At 40.3% G+C, this 22382-nt stretch overlaps 1 protein-coding gene across 7 annotated transcripts in view; it reads right to left on the bottom strand.

Annotated features, from left to right (window-relative positions):
* Positions 1-18261: 18261 nt before the first annotated feature.
* Positions 18262-22382, bottom strand: part of ZC3H13 (zinc finger CCCH-type containing 13) — a 38710-nt gene continuing 34589 nt past the window's right edge. For all 7 annotated transcript variants that reach the window (XM_072135237.1, XM_072135234.1, XM_072135238.1 and 4 more), the window contains 2 exons: positions 19395-19558; positions 18262-18704 (listed from right to left, as the gene is read on the bottom strand). In XM_072135237.1, coding sequence (XP_071991338.1) covers positions 18543-18704; positions 19395-19558 — 326 coding nt within the window. In that variant the 3' untranslated portion in view covers positions 18262-18542. The remainder of the gene's footprint in view (positions 18705-19394; positions 19559-22382) is intronic.

Here is a 22382-nt window from a genome sequence, read left to right as displayed (position 1 = left end):
ACTTCAGATAACCAAAATAACTCTAAGGGCAGGTGATGCATGGTTTAATACTGTGTATCCTGCCACTGGGTCATTCACAAATCATTTGAATCAGGGCCCCAAGATCCCTGTTCCTCTTAATTATATGACCATATTTTTTAAAATCCTGTTGTGCTTTTAAATGGGACTGAATACAGTGAGAGAGAAGTGTTTTTTTGGCCCCTATCGTATGGTGATACCCTCATAGATCAGACATTCTATGTTACAACCTCTTTAATAAAATAAACTTTCTGCATCATGAAAGCATGTGCAGCTGTGTTATACTCCAACATTCTACCCGAAATTCTGGAATGATTTAACCCCTTACCGCATTTGGACGTTCCTGAATGTCCTTTAGCAGAAGGAGGAGTATGAAGCAGGATCAGGGGATGAGCCCTCTTCATACTAATGGTTGTTTGCACAATGCAACAAACATCAGTCAGCAGCGTTGATTGTGGGTGTTAACCCTTTGATTGCCATCTTGGCTCAGGTCTTCCTCCCCCCCATGCAATTTGTACATTGAAATAGATGATGTGCAAAGCTTCATATACTGACATACTGTAGTATGGCAGTATATGGTAGGATCAATCAGACAACCTAGGATTAAAGTACCCTAGAGGGTCTGAAAAATAGTAAAAAAAGTTAAAAAAGCAAAATTAATTAAATTAAAAAAAAATAAAAATTCAAATAACCCCCCTTTCTCTAGAGCTGATATAAATATAAATAAACGGTAAAAATCAAAAACATGTAAGAAATCGCCGCATCCCAAAATGTCTGATCTATCAAAATATAATAACAGTTATTCCCACCATTTAACCCCATAATGGAAAATAGCGTCCAAAATCGAAAATGCCACTTTTTTCCCATTTTGCAAAATATAAGAGATTCAATAAAAAGTGATCAAAAGGCCGTACAGTCCTCAAAACAAAAGCATTGAAAACGTCATCAAATTTTGCAAAAAATGACACCGTACACCAAAGTATGAAAAAGATATTAGCGCAAGAAAATGGCAGAATAAAGATTTTTTGTGTACAGAAGGCTTTATTTTTTGTAAATGTATGAAAACATTATAAAACCTATATAAATATGGTATCTCCATGATTTTACCAACCTAAAGAATAAAGTAGACATGTCATTTATGGCGCACAGTGAAAGCCGTAAAACCCAAGTCCACAACAAAATGATGCAAATGCGTTTTTTCATCATTTTCGATGCATTCAGAATTTTTTTCCAGCTTCCCAGTACAAGGATGGAATATAAAATACAGTCACTTTGAAGTGCAATTTGTTATCCAAAAAAATAAGCCCTCATACAACTCTTTACACAAAAATAAAAAAGTTATAGACTTTTAAAAGTGGGGAGTGAAAAATGAAGGAGAAAGAAGTATGCTATAAGACCCAAATTCAAAGTATAAACAAATTTTATTTGTACCGTGGTACACCACAACACAAAAACACATATAAAAACATTTAAAAAGGGTGGAAAACACACAAACACAATACAGCAGGAAGACCTAGCATATGGTGATGCTGGTCCTCCTGACAGCCGCCAGCTCCCCCTACTCTCAGCGACCTCTCTTAACTACATGTATATCACAACAGTATAAACTGAAAAATGATGGCAATACATAAAACCAAAATAGCAAAACCCAAACAAACAACTATATAAAGGTATGAAGTACTCAATTGATAATAGAGCCAAATCGCTATTATGAAAGTAAATTATATGAAAAAGTGCTGATAGGTCAATAAGGGTATCTACCTGTCATGTAAAGGATCCAAACCAAGGAGAGGTTAGGGGAAGCTGGGGCACGAAGCCCCACGCGTATCGCCAACCGACTGCACTTGTTTAGCCTGCAGGATCTAAGGGTCTAAGGCCTATTGCCCACAAATGCAGTTGTGAAATACCACTTACTAGAGGAACATAAAAAAACATGTCCATACTGCAACAAATAAATGTGTTGTAAACAAAAAAAAAGAAACTGTCATAGACAGTCAGTAGACACCATATCCAGACAAAAAAATGAAACATAACTTTTATTATTTTTTATAATAAATTTTTTAAATTCAAAAGATTGTGATACGTTGTTATATTAAAAACACAGGTCATGCCCCGCAATGCTATTATTTGTAAAGGGAAATATTGTACGCGAGCCCAGAATAATTTATAGTGGTCCAGGTCAGTGATGACCAAAGGGATACGTCAAACCCTTTGGATAATTATAAATGTAGCTTGTAGGTATAAATATAGCAACTTAGGGTAGAGAGGCTTACCGTATAATGAAAGAGTCCAGCTAGAAGGAGTCCTTATGCATTCACTATGAGGTGTATACATGTTATACCATACTTCTAAAGACTATTGTGGTGTCTAACTTTAGATGTCAAGTGGGACATCCATGGCGATACGTCACAATTTAGACAGTACTAGTTGTTCCATGGTCAGAATATATATTCTTGTGTTAATGTAAACAAATTGCATCTACGGGGCTGATATTTTTGAACACCCCCTTCATTGCCTTTATTTGCAGCATTTTTATATGTGCAGCATAAGTTTTGATTTCTAAAATATTGTTATGAGGAAAATTTGATTAATGTGGTCAGAATTGAGGCTAATTATAGTCATCTCATTACCCCCAGTTATTTCAGATGTGATCAAGGTCATTGGCCTGAATACTTTAGACCTTGAATTCATTCCAGCTCATTACTCACACAGAGCAAATCTCTAATAAATAGGGTACACATAAGAATTGGAAAGAAATTACCCTAGCTCCACTTTGTAACTTACTTCCTTATGTTTCAGTGTTCTAAATTTCATATTCTAATACTTTTCCCCACTGTAACTTGTCAACCACTTTTAAAGAAAATCAAAACTAAGCAAGATAAATAAAAGACACTTACTAGTACAGTGGTTCTCAACCTTTCTAATGCTGTGACCCCGCAATACAGTTGCTCATGGTGTGGTGACCCCAAACCATGCAACTCGCAGTAAAAACACAGTAAAATTTCAGCTCCGATGGCTTTAGGCGACCCCCGGTTTTGGTCGTTCGACCCCCGCTGGGGTCCCGACCCACAGGTTGAGAACCACTGTACTAGTAGATTCAGGCACAGTGACTGTAGTAATCTTCTGAAATCAACTTTTACAATAATGCTAATAAGGCTGGAGGGTCCATTTTACAGTTGTATGGCAGGTGAATAAAATTAAAGGTCAATGCCCAGATGAGAATACCCCTTTAAGGACGGAAACACATGGGGTAAAATCACTTTCATTTTGAAAATACCAAAATAAACCACAATTTTCTGCAGGATTATCCCATGATCCATTACACTGAGGACATTCCTTAGTTGAACCTGTCTGTTGCTTTTGCCTTCACACCTATACAGATATACAGATGTATTAATGGTATAATGATAGAGATAATAATGATGAGATAATTATCGATGTAATGAGATAATTTTTAGATGCAATCTGTAGTACTCTCATAAGTGGATGGGAAATACATTTTAATGTTAAGTGGTTAAAAAAAAATTTATTTTACAATTAGACTAATTCTTATGAAGCTGATGCATGCAAAAAAACATCACAAATAGACTAGTATATATTTTCAGGAGCTCATCTAGATGCACAGGTGTGAGGATTGTTATTTCTTTTCAGTATGCTTTCCATTTACATTGATATTGCTGATCCTGTACACTTTGAGGTTTTAGAGCAACTCCTCATTAGAAAAGCTACGTGTGCCTATATTTAGTTCCTGCATAAGTAATGGCACAGTTCTGTGTTGATGAATATGTATGAATGTGGAAGATTCAGTTGTGTCAGTGAAAACGCATGTAAAATCCAGACAAAAAAAAAAAGAATTGTAAAGCAAGAGAAAAGGCTCAAGACGGACCATGTGGATCCAGTAAAGGATACAAATACAAAGAACTACTCAAGTTGGTAAAGAATGGGTCCCCAGCAAAGTCAGTCTGATGGACATGCCTCAGAACAGTGTCATGCACTGCAAGGAGAAGTAGGATTTGGGTTTTTTTAAAACATTGTAACTGAATGAATAGCCTCAAAAATTCCTAAATCAAGGGTACAATGTGAGAAACTTTGTAATATAACTAACTAAAGAATTGTGTTTCCTTCTCTGCTTGTTGTGCTGCTTCCCTCCTCTTCATTCAGCCTATATTTCCATTATCAGTATTCAGCTTCTGTATATGTACAAGTCTATGCAAGGGGCAGGGATAAGACATCAATACACCTCCCTCACACTGGCCCGCAGCACATAAACAGTTAGCACATACCTGGAGGCAGGTGGCTCCAAATTCCTGTAGAGACCAGCTGCTGCCAATGCAGACATGGTTCCTACCAGGGTCGGCGCCAGTACTGGGCATACCTGGGAAAATGTCGGGGCCAGAGTTCCTGGGGGGGCCCACATAAGGCTGTAACATAAGTAATCCATGGGGCTGAGGGGGGCTGTATCTAAGTAATCCGTAGGATGCGAGGGAGGATTTGTATAAAATAACCATGAGGGGGCTGTGTATAAAATAACCATGAGGGGGCTGTTTGGTATGATAAGCTAGGGAATATTTTTGGGGAAATGAGACTGTTTTAGTTTCTGAATATTTTATGACGCCACATGAGTTTAGTACAAAGGGGCTCACGGAGGCTCTGTCGCCTGATACCTGGAGCCGACCCTATTAAGGTAACTTATAGTTACAACAACTGGCTTCTACAGGAAGAACAACGCGAAGTCGTCTTTTACAGTTCTGTACCCTGCACCACCAATCAGCGGGTTAGTAATTCCTGATAAAGCCCCTTAGAACCCTCTCCTCTAACTTTCTCGCTGTGTTGCCCTGCTCTTTTTTATCCTTTGTTTTGCTTCCTGTTGTTATTTTATTAAGTTTTATTATTTTCAGGAAAAAGAAAAGTTTAGCTGCAAGAATAAAAAAGCCAGAGTTGTTAGCAGACATGGCATTTCATCTGCCATGATTACTTGTCAATAGGGCAGTATCTGCAAAAACTGAAAAGTTGCCACCAGAAGTTGCCTGGTATATGCGACATTCTGTCTTCCAAGAGATGAAGAGACAAAGCATTACTGATCTTTCACTGACTGCCCAATCACTGAGCTATTCGTGTAATTGGTCCCGCTGGGATGTGTTAGTTGGGAAGACTTTTTCTCCATGTGTAGCTTGACCCTCAGTGTCTTTCAGGTGTATTTGACCAGGGTCTGAGTAACTTATTATATTCAACCTTCAACAATCGCTAGCCCAGGATGTAATGTTTCTATGCAAGTGGGAACAGCGAGAAAGTGTCAATGCTCATTACTGGAAGAGTAACATCAGTGGCAGATGTTGACCTCATGGGAGGCAGATGGATATGACAATATATGTGTAAAACCCGTCATCCACTCCAGTCATCAAACATTACGGTGCTTTACAGTGCCTACACAAAGCATTCATAGCCATTGAACTTTATCAGGATTTCTTGTGTAGGCACAATAAATCACAGTGGATTTAATTAGCCTTTCCAAGAGCAGAAAAAGTCCCAGTCCCAAAAGTACCACGGAAGTTATTGGAGCATCGGCCGAGCATGTGCCCCAGCGTGCCATTCGCGTGGAGAACTTGGGGCTACTTGCAGGACCCTGTTGTCATGATACAACCCTAGAGATCAGACATTTATCCAAGATCCTGCAGAGAGAGAATATGTGAATACATTGTGAAATCCCCTTTAGAGGGAATCTGTCCTAAGGATGTGGGCACATAAGCCTCTTCCAACATGTTATCTAAACACAATCATGTTACAGTCAGTATTACACAGAAATTCTACTGTATATGCAAATTACCTAAGAGTCAAGCCAGTCTAACACCTTCTTGTGTGTACAAGTACATAATCATAATCTATCTTTTGATGACTTTTGATGATCATCTAGACATTTGATGATATGCCAATGCCAGCCGGGGAATCTTATCATTACTCTTTACCGCCCTGCGACTCATTACAGGTCATTTGTATACAGTGTTCAAATCTCTTCTACTGCAGAATACATTACCTCCGAGAATATACAAAGTTATCATTGTGAACCTGTCACCATCCTGAATAGGTTGCTGGCTGTTTTGTATGCCTAAATACTCATGACAAGTTCCTTTCAAAGAAACCCTCAAAACTATTTTTTTTTGGTCCACGTGGACCTTACATGACAACACAATAAAACTTATGGAGTGTAAGACATATAATAATCGTTATTCAAATACATACATAGATAAAATCTTAACAAGATATCAACAAGCCCAGAAGAGTACACAGCATAACCCCCTGAAATAGATATAAAGATATATAATCCAATTGCACACAACCAACAATGGCCTCAAGGTCAAATTCAAAATTCATTGTTGCCAGATACATCAATTCATGATTATTAAAAGTCATGTGACAATATATACTGATAAATCAAGGTTAATACAGATCAGTGGGGTGGGTTGCTGGACCCTGACAAGTGTTTTGCAGATGCTTCGTCCAGGAGTACTGAGTAACTAAGGCCCCTTACACATCTGCGTAGCAACACGTGAAACACGTGAAAAACTAACATCTTTGCTTGTGGGTTTTACAGCATTTTTTATCTGATTTATTAGTGTTTTTAATGAATTTTCAATGCATTGTTAATGAGCAGACAATGTACATAAAACATGCATGAAAAAGTCTGTGACTTATCTTTTTTATGGCAATTGATCAGTGAGAAGTGCATTGCACTTGCGTGCGTCTCAGAATACAATGCGTTTTTGATGTGTCTCCGTAGACTTATATGGTTCATTTTTCATGTGCGTGACTTGCATGCTAGTGTGTGTGCGTGCGAAAAAAGTCTGACGAAACCCATTGAAAACAATGGAGGTCATTATTTTTTTTGTCTATGTTTGCCATAGTTGTGGCACAGTTGTTTGGTGCCCAAACATAGGACAGTGCAAAGTCACTTTGACATAGACCCTGCTTTCACCAAATTCATTATTTGCATAGACTAGTTCACAATAGAACTAATTCATTATTAGCTACTTTCCATTTTTGGCGTAAATTTACACCAGTCCCTACACTGGTCTATGTTCTGCAACTTATGGCACCTCCCCCTGACTGCTTCCGGCCACCTGGAACACCCACCCTTCCCACTGATACAGTGCTGTGCCAGGCAGCTGGAAGCAGTCAGAGAGGAGGTGCCATGCCCCAGCACTCAAACTGGCATCGATGGACGCCAGCACAGGTGACCGAGAATGCCACAAGAGGTAAGAACTGATTTATTTTTAACAGCCCACGCCAGCCCACCTTTAGAGTTTTTATCAGCGTTGGGAAACTCCTTTAATAAATTTGACTGCAGCAGAACTTCAAAGACAGACATAGAAGCCGCTCTAATAATAAATACCCTCATGGGGTCAGAGTGCAATGCAAGATCTGCAGGTCAAATGCACAGAAAATAGACCAAAGTATGAAACAAACCTAACAGACCAAGCTATGTCATGAGGTGTGCGCCAATCCAGGGCTACAGAAGAGACAGCTTCATAATATTACTACCATGGGACATTGCTCAGGTATGTCCAATCTTTTCATCATTTTTTTCTGTTACTGTCACTGTAAGGGATAATTATTTTTACATTCTGATTTTTAGGGCATTTTTAGAGATACCTGACATATTTCTGTTTTTTTAGAATTTATTTTAATGTGTTCTTGGCAAATTGGGTGAGCCATTCTTTTATTATTATTTCTGTACTAATAAGATAAGAATACCACTTTAAATGTAGTCTATTGGGTGACTCAACTATCACTGTCTGTACATTCCTCTGCAGCTTTCTGGAAGTCACAAGGGCATCAAGAATGAGGTATCTTCACTATAGGCTACATGCACACAGCATGGAAAAGGACCTTGGACAGCTTGGACACTCGGCTCATACATGGGGTTGTGAAATCTATGGACTTGTGCATGAGTGAATGTACATTGGCAAAACCTTTGTGTGCATGAGCCCTAACCAGAAGGTGAGTGATGGTGGTAGTGAAGTAGATGAGGATACAACCACTAAGCCTGTAAACAGCTGTTCCTCATTATGTATTCGTACGGCGTCATCGCACATGGTCGGAAATTACATTAAAAACTCTAAAATGCCTCCATTTAAAATCAGGTTCCGAAAAGTAATTTCGGCAGTCAATTCCTTGCCTGACATTTGAGTCAGAGCGATCTGTGCCAGGATTTTAACATGCTTATTTGTTTGAGCAGAAGCTGCCGTGTAGAATTTTCTCTGCATAATTAGAAGACATGTTTTTTGACTTTTTATAACCATCATGTTTAATAAAATATAAGGTTTGCTTATAATATGCATACAATTACAGCACAGGAGTGGGAAATGTATTGTACAGCTATGAGCCCATCTACTGTCATAGAACTAGGAATATTTTCCAACTTAAACAATCACGTTAGCAGCAGCTATCATTTCACATTCTCCTTTTTAAATAGACTTGAGTGTGGATTATTTCGAGAAAATACTGGTGTGTGCCCTGAGAAAGGCTCAGTTTAGGTAAGAGCCAAATTGTTGCCACCTATGGATTAACTCCTTAAGGACACAGGGTTTTTTCGCTCATTTCTTGTTCTCCACCTTCAAAAATCCATAACTTTTTAATTTTTCCGTATACAGAGCTGTGTGAGGGCTTATTTTGTTTTCAAAGTTTTCATTGCTACTATTTTGAGGACTATGCAACATTTTGATCACTTTTTCTAAAATTTTTTATGTCATGAAAAATGGTGTAAGTTGCGTTTTGGACATTTGGGCGCTATTTTCCATTATGGAGGTCACTGCTGTCAATAACCGTTTTTATATTTTGATAGATCGGGCATTTTGGGACACGGCCATACCTAATGTGTTTGTGATTTTTACTTTTTATTATGTTTTATATCAGTTCTAGGGAAAGGGAGGTGATTTGAATTTTTAATATTTTATAAATTTTTTACATTTAAAAAAAATTTTTTCACTAACACTAGGGTAGATTAATCCTAGATGGTCTGATTGGTCCTACCATATACTGCAATACAACTGTATTGCAGTATATGGCGTTTTTGCATAGGATTCATTACAATGAGCCACTGATGAAGACCCGAGACTGTCATGGCATCCGATCGCCGCTCCCTGATGAAGTTCGGGGGAGCGACAATCTCAAGAAAGATAGCAGCGCCCATGCACCGCCGACATCTTTGTCGGCAGCATACAAGAGGTTAACACCCATGATCGGTACCACCATCGTCCGCGGGTGTTGGCGATGGGTCCTTGCTGCAATATGCAGCAAAGCCCATCTCTGTATGGAGAGGGCTCAGTCTGTGAGCCCTCTTCATACACCCTTCATATATATATCAGCCGCAGAGCGTGAAGAGGTTAAAAAAACACAGTTTTTTCAACTTTATTTTTTTGTGCTGCCCTTTCTTCAAACTATACAGTGCCTACAAGTAGTATTCAACCCCCTGCAGATTTATCAGGTTTGATAAGAAGGAAATAAGTTAGAGCCTTCAAACTTCAAACAAGAGCAGGATTTATTAACAGATGCATAAATCTTACAAACCAAAAAGTTATGTTGCTTAGTTATATTTTAATAAATTTTAAACATAAAAGTGTGGGTCAATTATTATTCAACCCCTAGGCTTAATATTTTGTGGAATAACCCTTGTTTGCAATTACAGCTAATAATCGTCTTTTATAAGACCTGATCAGGCCGGCACAGGTCTCTGGAGTTATCTTGGCCCACTCCTCCATGCAGATCTTCTCCAAGTTATCTAGGTTCTTTGGGTGTCTCATGTGGACTTTAATCTTTTTTTTTCGTATTACATTTTTATTGAAATTTTTAAAACAAAAATAAAATTTATACAAACAGCGCTCTTTGTGAGCGACTAGGGGATAAAGACAATCCAACATTTACAGAAATTATCAAATAAGCCGCAAACATCCGTCTACAGCATTAAACGGTAAGGCACAATAATAACAGCCAATTTATGAATGAAAGAGCAAAAACAGGTGGGGAGGGGAAGATCAAAAAGGAAAGGGAGAGAAGAAGAGGGGAAGGGGGATTAAGGAGGCCAGAGGGGGAAGGAGTAGATTTCTCCCCCCCCACCCCTAACCAGCGACACCTCCAAGCTCAGATCTCCTCCGTCTCCTCAGGGGCGTCTCGTATCAGGGCATTATATGCCGATGATGACTTAAAGATGATCCAATGTTGCCAAGTCTTCTGGAAGCGAGCTGCACTTCTAGGGTCTGAACTCAAGAGACTCTCCATCCGACTAACCTCCTCCACTCTCCTCAACCACTGAAAGACAGTGGGTGGTTCAGTAGAGAGCCAACAGGCTGGTATACAAGATTTAGCCGTGTTCAATAAGTGTCGGACCAGGGAGCGCCGATACGTGGGAAGGGAAATCTCGTTATGGTGTAACAGTACCCAGGCCGGGTCGTTTTGCAAAGCTTTGCCTGTCACCTCGCGAACCACCTCAAGAACGGTATCCCAAAAAGGGGCCAGCTTGGAACACTCCCAAAATATATGCAAGATTGTCCCTTCCTCCATTCCACACCTCCAGCAACATGCGGGGGCCTCTGGGAACATTTTATGTAGGACATGAGGAACTCTGTACCATCTAGTGAGGATCTTATAGTTAGTTTCTTGGTAGAGAGAGCTAGTGGTTGTTTTGTGGGCCATGAGAAATACTTTTTCACGCTGTTCTTCAGTGAGATTAATGTCCAGGTCTCTCTCCCACTTTAGAATGTATGGTGGAACGTAGTCTTGTGGCGGGGCTGTCAGTGGACTTTAATCTTGAGCTCCTTTCACAAGTTTTCAATTGGGTTAAGGTCAGGAGACTGACTAGGCTACTGCAACACCTTGATTTTTTCCCTCTTGAACCAGGCCTTGGTTTTCTTGGCTGTGTGCTTTGGGTCGTTGTCTTGTTGGAAGATGAAATGACGACGCATCTTAAGATCCTTGATGGAAGAGCGGAGGTTCTTGGCCAAAATTGCCAAGTAGGCCGTGCTATCCATCTTCCCGTGGATGCGGACCAGATGGCCAGGCCCCTTAGCTGAGAAGCAGCCCCACAGCATGATACTGCCACCACCATGCTTGACTGTAGGGATGGTATTCTTGGGGTCGTATGCAGTGCCATCCAGTCTCCAAACGTCACGTGTGTGATTGGCACCAATGATCTCGATCTTGGTCTCATCAGACCAGAGAACCTTGAACCAGTCTGTCTCAGAGTCCTCCAAGTGATCATGAGCAAACTTGAACGAGCCTTGACATGACGCTTTGAAAGTAAAGGTACCTTACGTGCTCGTCTGGAACAGAGACCATTGCAGTGGAGTACGTTACTTATGGTATTGACTGAAACCAATGTCCCCACTGCCATGAGATCTTCCTGGAGCTCCTTCCTTGTTGTCCTTGGGTTAGCCTTGACTCTCCGGACAAGCCTGGCCTCTGCACGGGAGGAAACTTTCAAAGGCTGTCCAGGCCATGGAAGGCTAACAGTAGTTCCATAAGCCGTCCACTTCTGGATGATGCTCCCAACAGTGGAAACAGGTAGGCCCAACTCCTTGGAAAGGGTTTTGTACCCCTTGCCAGCCTTGTGACCCTCCACGATCTTGTCTCTAATGGCCTTGGAATGCTCCTTTGTCTTTCCCATGTTGACCATGTATGAGTGCTGTTCACAAGTTTGGGGAGGGTCTTAAATAGTCAGAAAAGGCTGGAAAAACAGATAATTAATCCAAACATGTGAAGCTCATTGTTCTTTGTGCCTGAACTACTTCTTAAAACTTTAGGGGAACCAAACAGAATTCTGGTGGTTTGAGGGGTTGAATAATAATTGACCCACACTTTTATGTTTAAAATTTATTAAAATTTAACTGAGCAACATAACTTTTTGGTTTGTAAAATTTATGCATCTGTTAATAAATCCTGCTCTTGTTTGAAGTTTGAAGGCTCTAACTTATTTGCTTCTTATCAAACCTGCTAAATCTGCAGGGGGTTGAATACTACTTGTAGGCACTGTATATATATAAAATTTCCATGCAACGGTTCAGCTAATAAAAGTCATTACCCATTAGAGTATAACTCAAATTTTATTTAACAAACCTCCCAATGATAACAGTATATTCTTCAAAATTAGAAAAAAAATCTAAATGTTAATTATTATGCAAAAGAGCATTTGTAAAGAGCTGAAAATGGTCATTTGTTGAATTTACATCATTAGGAGGTCACATTCACTGAAATCAAAAGTTATTTCAATCGAAAACATCAGGCCAAGTTACATGTAACATAAGAACCTGTCACGGGCACCCCCGCGATCCTCGTCACGGATCGTGGGTGCACCCGTGCTCCCTGTGCTGACCCTGCTGCCCCAGCTCTGGACTGACCTCTCCACGCTCCTGCTCCCGTCCGGACTAGGCCCCAAGTGCGTCCCCGCTTCCTAGGGCGCACGCACAGCGGAGCTCTGAGTTTTAAAGGGACAGTGCACAGGTGATTGGCGCTGGCCACTTCTGGGTCTGTATTTAATCCAGCGGCTCTCATAATTCCCCGCCGGATCTTCAAGCCATTCCTGTGAAGAGAAAGCCCTCCTGTGTCTCCAAGCGTTCCTGTGTGTTCCCATGTATCCTGTGTTCCAGTTTCTCCTCCTGTGTTCCCGTGCGCTGGTCCAGAGGGTCCACAGACTCAGAACCCTGACAGAACCCTTCTATGATATGATCTTCATAATTCTTGCATCCATTGAACTTTTGCGGTTTTGGAGAATTTATGCTTGAATTTCTTTGCATGATGTCAGAATAACCTCCCAGAGCTGCTGTTTTGATGTTAACTGACTCTTACCCTCATAGATCTTTTGCTTGATGATACTCCAAAGGTTCTTTATAGGGTTGAGGTCAGGGGAAGATGGTGGCCACGCCATAAGATTCTCTCCTGTTATGCCCATAGTGGCCAATGACACAGAGGTAAGCAGATGGTGCAGAATGCAGATGGTGCATTGCCCTGTATGAAGATGATTTTGCTCCAGAAGGAACGATTCTTCTTTTTGTACAATAGGAGGAAGTGGTCAGTCAGAAACTCCATATACTTTGCTGGGGTCATTTTCACACCTTCAAGAACCCTAAAGGGGCTGCCAGCTCTCTCCCCATAATTCTAGCCCAAAACATGAATCTGCCACCTCCTTGCTGACGTTGCAGCCTTGTTGGGACATGGTGGCCCAACTATCCACTACTCCATCTGGACCATCCAAGGTTGCACAGCACTCCTCAGTAAATAAGACTGTTTGATAGTTAGCCTTCATGTATCTCTGATGATTTCAGTGATCAAAGAGCACTAAGACACCATCCATGAGTTTAATTGAAAAACAAATAATGTAATCTTTATGACACTTAAATCCAATCTGCATAACAATTTGGAACATGGTTTATGTAATAGAAATAGGACATGACATTGTCACACAATTATTCATATAGGGACATCATCATATAAATAGTGATAAAAAATTGATCATACATATTCTTCACTGTATACATGTAACTGTGCTTGGTCCATGAATCATGAACAGCGCAAAGGGGCAGATTTACTTACCCTGTCCGTTTGCGATCCAGCGGCGCGTTCTCTGCGCTGGATTCGGGATTCATCAAGGTATGTCCTCCGCCGTCCACCAGGTGGGGCTGCTGCGCTGAAAAGCATCCGAATGCCCTGAAATTCACCGAGCTGGACCAAGTGAAGGTAAGCGCGTCCCAAGCGACACTTTTGTTTTAAATGCAGCGGTTTCCGAATCCGTCGGGTTTTCGCTCGGCCACACCCCCCCATTTCCGTCGCGTGCATGCCGGCGCAAATCGGAAATATTCGGGTAACACGTCGGGAAAATGTGAAATGGGGCCCTTAGTAAATGACCCACAATGTCTTGTTTCACAGAATGACCACAATGCAAAGGATGGGATTCTGCACAACATAGTGATAAATTAGGGAAGAAAGTGTTTTCCTTATGGAGACTTAAAGGCCATGAATGGTCTGCTTGGGATTCTGGGGCATAAATAGGGTGGAATAAGGAAAGCAATGGGGGACATTTATCATGTGTGTCGTCATGTGTTTTTAAGGTTTTGAGCTCGCTTGATTTATCTTAATGGTTGATATATGAGGCATGTTTATTTTTTTGCGACTTTTTATTGTTTGTGTCAAAAATTGTTACTCTTTAGACAATTTTCACTGTACCTCAGGCACCCCCGAAAGATCGTCTTCCACCTTTATGCGCTCTGCCTACGCACACACTATGACGCAGCGGGATCGCGGCCTGGTTACAATATAGCGTGTGCACGGGCAGAGTGCATAGATGTGGTCCGAAGCTGGAGGTGAATGTGTTATTTTTATGCGGGGCTCTGCATGACATTTTATTATTAAGGGGGCTCTGCTGGACATTTTATTAAAGCGCAACAACAGCATTAAGCACGCTGGGCATATACTTGAATCGATAAGTTTTAACAGTTTTTTGTGGTAATATTAGGTACCTCTGTTTATACTCCAGTGTATACAGTAATATGAATAAGACACAACAATGTAAAACTCTTACACTATGAACTATGTAACACAAGACACAATTATGCTAAAAGTAGCAAAAGAGAGAAAAATAAAAGTTTGATTAATGCCCTCCGTGGTCTCAGAAACAGCATACTGAGCATGACTTTTCAGAAAGCCTAATGACATGATAAAAGGCTAAACCAGTATATCAGTGGCATAAGCGGAGACTTCTAGGTTGTGGGGCAAAATTCTTAATAGGGGCCCCCCTTGGAATAACAAAAAAAGCCAAGCCCCAGCTCTTGATGTGCAACCTGCCCAAATTATCACGCTCTATATACTAAGAGGCTTCGGCCAGGAACTGTCCCAGGCAATAGCTAATGTGCCGACACAGTTTGTAGCACCTCACTTGGGGTGACGGTGTGAGGGAGCAAAGTTGGAATTCCTGGCTGCAATGCTCGTTATTGGGACCCCTTTCTTTGTGCCCCATTATTAGTGAGTGTCCGCTTTTTATCCCATTATTCTTAAGTGCCACCATTTTAATATGTGCCCTCCTTATTCTCCCCATTCTTACAAAGTGCACCCTTTTTATCCCAAGTGCCAAAATATTTAGTGCTCCCTTAATTGCTAGTTTTCTATTTTTGTGCCCATTCTATACCCCTCCTTACCCACCCAGCACTCACCTTATCCCTCCTGGCGAGTGGAAGGCTGTCATCTTACAATTTGTATAAGTTGTCCATCACCAGTGACCCATAAACTTCTCTGGAAGAAGCGCAAACAGAATAGGACCTGCTCTAAAGTAAGCAGCTCCTAGTGCTACAACAGTCCCAGCAGTGTTACACTGCTAGTGTTATTGGAAACCTCCCATAACGCTAGCAGACACTGCTGCGCTGTACACTAGAAACGCCCAACCGCATGGCTCAAAGTCCGGGGAAGAGGCAGCGCTTTGAGAGCGGTCTGGCGTTTCTACTGTACAGCGCAGCAGTGCTTGTTAGCGTTATCAGAGGTTTCGATAAATAAAACAGTATCAAGCAGAGTTACCGGAAATGATGATCCAGAATGAAAGTTTCATGGAGAAAACAAGAGTTTACAGATTCACTTACTTAGCCTACTTATGACATATCCACAGAATACATCATAACTAGATAAAAGATGCAGGTTTTAACACTATGAGAGCAACGACAATAGCCAAAACTAAACGCTTGTGGCACATCATCATGTCATTTGGCTTCTTTTAAGGCATGTGTTAAAACCATCATAGCCAAACCAGTACGGTATGTGTTCCAAAAAATATTGCACACCCAACTGTGGACAGCTCTGTATGAATGTTTTGCATTTCATCAGCACAGTTTAGGCAACTGATTTGGTTGGCGAGAGGCCATGGACATTAAACTCCTTATGGAGATTTTTGCCTTTTAGTTTCTTCCTTGATCTATTTTGATTGCTGCTCCAATAGTTACCTACACTGAGCTGATATAAAAGCAAAAACAGCCCTGTCCACATCCCGGTGTCTATTGTTTGGCTATTATCCTCACCACTCCAGATGCCATCAAAGCTCCACAGGCAGATATAGCTTAACAAAGGCTCAGGAATTGACTGAAACTTTACATACTTCCACATGGTCTGTTATTCAAACCCTACTTTGAGTTCACCACATCAGTGACATGGAGGTAATGGCTAATGTCTACATTACCTGAATGGAACAAAATCGGTTAAACAATATCAACTGTGTGAGCCATATCAATGAGAAATTACAAGTCTAGTGACATGATGTATAGGGAGTTGCCTTCAAAGGTAGCATTGAGGTATAGCTTTCCTTATCCCACCCTGAAGATATATTTGCATATTTCCTTTCCAGAATCCCCAGAGGAGCATAAATGGCCTTTACGTCTCCATATACCTAGGTAGCCTGCAAAGGGAAAAATTCTCTACATTTAGTTTATTTTCTGACCTACAATTTATATGCAGGTGCTGTGTGTCTGCTGTTAAGGTTTCAGTTAGAAAAAGTCTCCGTATATGAAGGCAGTGAAATGGATAAAACACGGAAAGCCTTCTGCTTGGTGTCAGTATTTGCTTTGTTTTCCACAATGCAGATGTGAACACAGCCAACATTGTGATGAGACCATCGATTAATTTGTGTACATTGCAATATATATATATATATATATATATATATATATATATATATATATATATATATATATATATATATATTACTACATATGCCTACTCAATATAAATCATTACTATAAATATTCATAATAACAGCAGCTTTTTTGTATACTGGAATCTGTGTGGAGTAGATAATTCATTTGACATCTAAATCCTTCCAGGGCAGTGAACCATAGCATATCACTCTTGGAAAGGTTAATAAAGACCTAATCATGGAACAAAAAGTGTCAATACATTGATGAATATGAGCCTGTGTGTGCATTATGACAAATCCCCATTTATTTGCAGAAGTGCCAGCATCTAGCTATATGCAGCCATCGAGTAATACCTGAAAAGTAAGCCGCAACATGGAGGGCATCAGTTAAGTACATTGTATGGTGGATATTTATCTTACACTGGCATATGATACAGCCCCACCAGATACATCATGAGGCTTAGACCTCACCATGAATATGCCAACCATGCTAGCAGACAGAACTATGTCAGGCCCAACCTGGTGTAGTTTAGCATTAAAAAAACCTGCGAACAATCAGGAGGTTTTTAAAAAGTGTGCAGGTATGGTGCAAGAATGCCCCATGACCGACCAAGGTCCGTGCACCTTCATGCCCACAAGAAGTTTGGATTATTTCAGTGTTATTGCACCAGAAAACTGACAAAATTAAAGTCCCCCTAAAGTCTCCCACATAAGTGTATACACTTATGTATAGTAAACACTCTATTTGCAATGCAAAGGATCATTTTCTTGCTTCCAAAACAAAAAACTTAATTATAGAAAATATGCATTGCTTCTCCCACAACAGTGGAGGCTGAACACAACAGAATATCTTTATTCCCTTTTACATTGCAGTTTCAGTTCCTTCCAGGCTGTCCATACTTTATGATATGCATTCATTTCCTCCAGACTGTCCCCAGGTATGATAAAATTATAGACATTACACTTTTCATGGTCCTTGCTTCCAGTCCAGGGCTACACCATGTGTCAGCAGCCTACTTGCTGATATAGATGCTGAGCAGTGGCTGCAGCAGCAGGATCACACCAATAATGTGACGTCACCACTGAGCTGCTTATATACCAACAGAGACTAAGTATAACTATTACTGTGATACCACTTGTGACCAATAGATTAAATAAAATTCCTATCCCTTCAGAGTCTTTCACAATGGCCGAGCTTATTTGTTATTGCTTCTTTGCTATGGCACAATGTTAACCAAATTTCAACTTTTGCTCCGCCCCAAAGAATGGAAGTCTAAAATGTGGGTAACTAAGGGCTTGTGGCATTGTGCTGAAAATCGGCCAATTTAACCAATCTTCATTAAACTAAATAAAGGTATTTTAAGTCATGGCAACTCTAATTTGATAATATTCATGTAGAGAAGAGTCTTTCTCGGCTTCAAAAATTCTGATAAAAAATATATCCCACACAGTTGGCATGAACTCTCACTGTACATATGTTTTGCACATTATGCTGTAGAAGCCATACAATATACAATACATGAACTATGGAAAACACATCGTTAAACTCTAAAAGTTCAAAAAGGAATAAAACCATTTGAGCCAACGTCTGTATTTCACCAAAAAAAAATATTTATAGTTTGAATGAGTTGCCAGGCGGTCTACAAGGTATACATAGTGTATCTACATGGTAAGAGAAGGCACCTTCACCTGTAATATGTACATGTGTGACCACCTACAAGCAAGAGGTTTTAACTTCATTGTATGAAAAAAAAAAAAAAAAACACATGATAAAACACATACTTTTACTATACATAAAAAGAGTCAGATTAATAAAAAATATATATCAGCACAGTTCTCTGAAACACTTATTGCAGATTAGATGCAGTCTTTAGGAGACACAGACTTCAGGCTGCTTATTGGCTGCAGAGAGTTTGCAGTCATCAGTCTTTTCCTGACTTAAGCCAGCTCTTCTCTTGAAAAGCCGCAAACTCAGCCGAAGGAGTTCACTGTCCACCAGAGGGGGATTGGAATAAGTCTGTTTTACAGTTCCCTGGAAAAAAAGAAACCTACACGTTAACCAAATGCATTCAGCAAACATGCAAATCCTCTTTAAAAACAATAAAGAGCAATACTGGCCTAACCTATTGTACATTATATCATGAAATCCTGGATGGAAGGTGGAGCATCTATCAAGAAGATGGATTGTGTGTACAAGTTTTTACATATGAACAGGTTAAGCAACTTGCAGATTAGTGGGGATCTGACCACTAGGAACCATGCCTGCCAATAGAACAGAGGAAAGTCAGACAAGTAAGCTGCAACTGCAGTCATCACAGAGACTACAGGCAGTCCCCAGGTTATGTACAACATAGGTTCTCAAGTCGGAAACCAATATAGTTTGCTAGTATAACTCCAGGCACAACATTTTAATTTTCATCCCGGTCATAACAGGCTTTTCCAAATTTTGGGAAGTCATGGGAACAGGGATCATTAATAAAGCTTAATTGCAGACTTCTTTAATAACTTTACGGTTGATCACTGCAGCCTGGAGCTAACGTTCAGAGAGCTCCACCACAAGTCACAGTGGGCATGGAGGTCTGTTTGTAACTAGGGGGTCGAAGGCAAGTCAGGTGTTCTTAAATCAGGGATAGCTGCATACAACATACAGGGAGCTCGTTCTCATCACCAGTGGAGGTCCGGAAACTCCGTAATAGTCTCATATTTAAGTCCTACCATTTACCTTCTCATTTTGTACAAGTTGCTTGCGAATGGCAAGGTCCCTCCGAGAACAAAGCGCTTTACAACATGGTCCAAGGTTACTCAGTAAGCTGGCTCGCTCCTGCCTCCGTAACAGCGCAGACATATTCAGTGCCCCCAGCTCATGTTCAAATAGGTTTTCAGCTTCTACAGGACAAGAATACAAACAGGTTAGATATGAATGTGAAGGTTATTTCTTTTTCCCATATCATATTAACCCCTTAACGCTCAGCGTCCGATATATCGGACGCTGAGCCCATGCCGGTTCAGCTCAAGATCTGAGCCGAACCGGCATCGGGAAACACGGGGTGCCGGCTGTAACTAATAGCCGGCACCCCAGTGTAACACCCGCGATCGGAGTTGACTCCGATCGCGGGTGCTTAACCCGTTAAATGCCGCGGTCAGCACGACCGCGGCATCTAACATGCCTCTGGGGGGGTCTTTCCCCCACGATCGGCCCCCCCGAACCGTTTTCGGGGGGCGCCGATCGTTGCTATAGTAACTCTGGGGTCCGATCTGGACCCCAGAGTTACTTGCTAGAATTGCCAGTAAGATGGCGTCTGTGACGTCATCTTACTGGCACAGTGCCAGCCTATGCAAGTGTATAGGCTGACACTGATAATACTCTGCAATACATGAGTATTGCAGAATATTATCATGAAGAAGCAATCAGAAGATTGCTTCTTCATGTCCCATGGTATAAAAGTGAAAAAGTAAAAAAAAAAATGTTATTCAATAAAAAAATAAAGTAATAAATCACTAAAAATGCCCCAAACCCCCAAAACATATAAAGAGACATATAACTAAAAAAAAAGTCTAAATCATAACACAAACCCCACATATATAGTATCACCGCGTCCGTAACAACCCGTAGAATAAAAGTAAATCATTATTGAACCCCCACGATAAACGCCGTAAAAAAAAACTGCTATAAACCTTCCAAAAATTATGATTTTTAGCTATTCAATCCCACAAAAAATGCTATAAAATGCGATCAAAAAACCATGTGTACTCCGACATGATACTGGTGCAAATTACAACATGTCCCGCAAAAAATAAGCCATCAACCAGCTCCGTAGCCAAAAAAGTAACAATGTTATGCCACTTGGAAGACGGCAATACATAAATGATAGATTTTTCCCCACATTAGGGTTTTGTTTGACAAATTTAGTAAAACGTAAGAAAATATATTCAAGTCTGGTATCCCCGTAATCGTATCGACCCATAGAATAAAGATAACATGATTATTAGTCTATACGGTGAACACCAAAAAAAAAAAAGAGTAAAAAATCCAGTACAGAATTGATGCTTTTCTACTCCTGCCCTCAAAAAAAGTTCCTAAATTTTCAACAATAGGTGATACCAACCCCAAAATGGTAACAATGGAAAAAGCATCTCATCGCGCAAAAAAAATGGCATCACATGGCCCCAATAACGCAAAAGCGAAAATTTTATAGCCTTCAAAAGGGGCCAATGAGGAAACTAAAATCCTGGCAGCTGCAGGGCGCTCCTTCCCTTCTGCACCTCGCTGTGCCCCCATAACACAAGTCACAGCCACATGTGGGGGGGTCTTTGTACTCAGGAGAAATTGCAGAACAAATTGTATGGTGGGTTTTCTCTTTTTATATTTTGGAAATGTGTAAATTTTAGGGCTAAATGAACGTATAAGGGAACAATTTGACCATTCTAAATTTCACCTCCATTTTGATTCAATTACTATGAAGATCTCAAGGGGTTAACAATCTTCGTAAAAGCTGTTTCTGATAGCTTGAGGGGTGCAGATTTGAAAATGGGTTGGTTATATGGGGGGTTTTGATGCTAAATATGTAAAATTTCATTCCAAACTGTATTTATCCCCAAAATAGTCAATTCTGAAAATCCGGAAAAGCGATATTCTTTTTGTAAGCCGCGTGACATCAAAATAAATTATCCAGACATTTCAGAAATTATGAAAATGTAAAGTAGACAAATGGGAAATGTTATTCAGCAACTTATTTAGGTGGTAAATCTATCTGTCTGGAAACGCAATGATTTTGAATTTCGAAAATGGCAAATTTTTCAAAAAATTTATCATATTTTCTTTTTTTTTGTAAATAAATGCAAAACTTATCTGCCAAAATTTACCACTAAAATGAAGTACAACATGTGGGGAAAAAACAATCTCAGAATCGTTTTGATAAGTAACAGTGTTCAAAAGTTATAACCATATAAAGCGACGCAGGTCAGAATCCAAAAAATCGGGCTGAGCCTTAACCTGCAAAATGGCTGCGTCCTTAAGGGGTTAATAAACTGCAATGTTTATCAACATCCAAAACTGCCGCTATGAGCGCCAAGCATTCTGTCAAAGTTACTAGAAGATCTGTCATATGACTCCCCAGGGCAATCCCTATTACATATACACCTTAAAGAAAGTCTACCATCAAAATCCAGAATAAATACCAGGGACACTTGCTCATGGCTCCAGGGACTGTGGTTATTGTCTTATGACAAACCAGAGGCACTTCCTATTAGATCCAGGCAATGTGACTGCTTATATTGTTATCCATGCCTTCCACCAAAACTAAACTTGTCTGTGAAAAGAAATCACGAAGGGTCTCTGGAAACACCTCACCCCCCTCAGTTTATTTTAGAAGGAAGGAGACCATGGATAACAAATATAAGAAGATTACCACAGTCGTGGTGCCTGGATCTATGCGTAATTGCCCCTAGTTTATCATAAAGGATTTTGATGGTAGATTTACTTTAAAACTCCAGACCACCAACGCTGTTATGATGGCTTATTTTGAGGATTGGCATAAAGAATCAGCACTGAAGAATTATAGGCTGGACTGGATAGTGTCTTTTTCAGCTTTATCTACTAGGATACTATACAGATGGAAAAAAAAAGAAGTTAAAGGAAAACTAACATTTGAGAATGCTTTAGCTACACTGATGCAGAAACAGATCTTGCTTTATCCCTGAGCCGAGTGGT

Source organism: Engystomops pustulosus, chromosome 2 (genome assembly GCF_040894005.1).
Source record: "Engystomops pustulosus chromosome 2, aEngPut4.maternal, whole genome shotgun sequence".
In the NCBI taxonomy this organism is placed as follows: domain Eukaryota; kingdom Metazoa; phylum Chordata; class Amphibia; order Anura; family Leptodactylidae; genus Engystomops; species Engystomops pustulosus.
The sequence above is the reverse complement of the archived record's forward strand: the minus strand, read 5'-3'. Positions and strand labels throughout refer to the sequence as shown.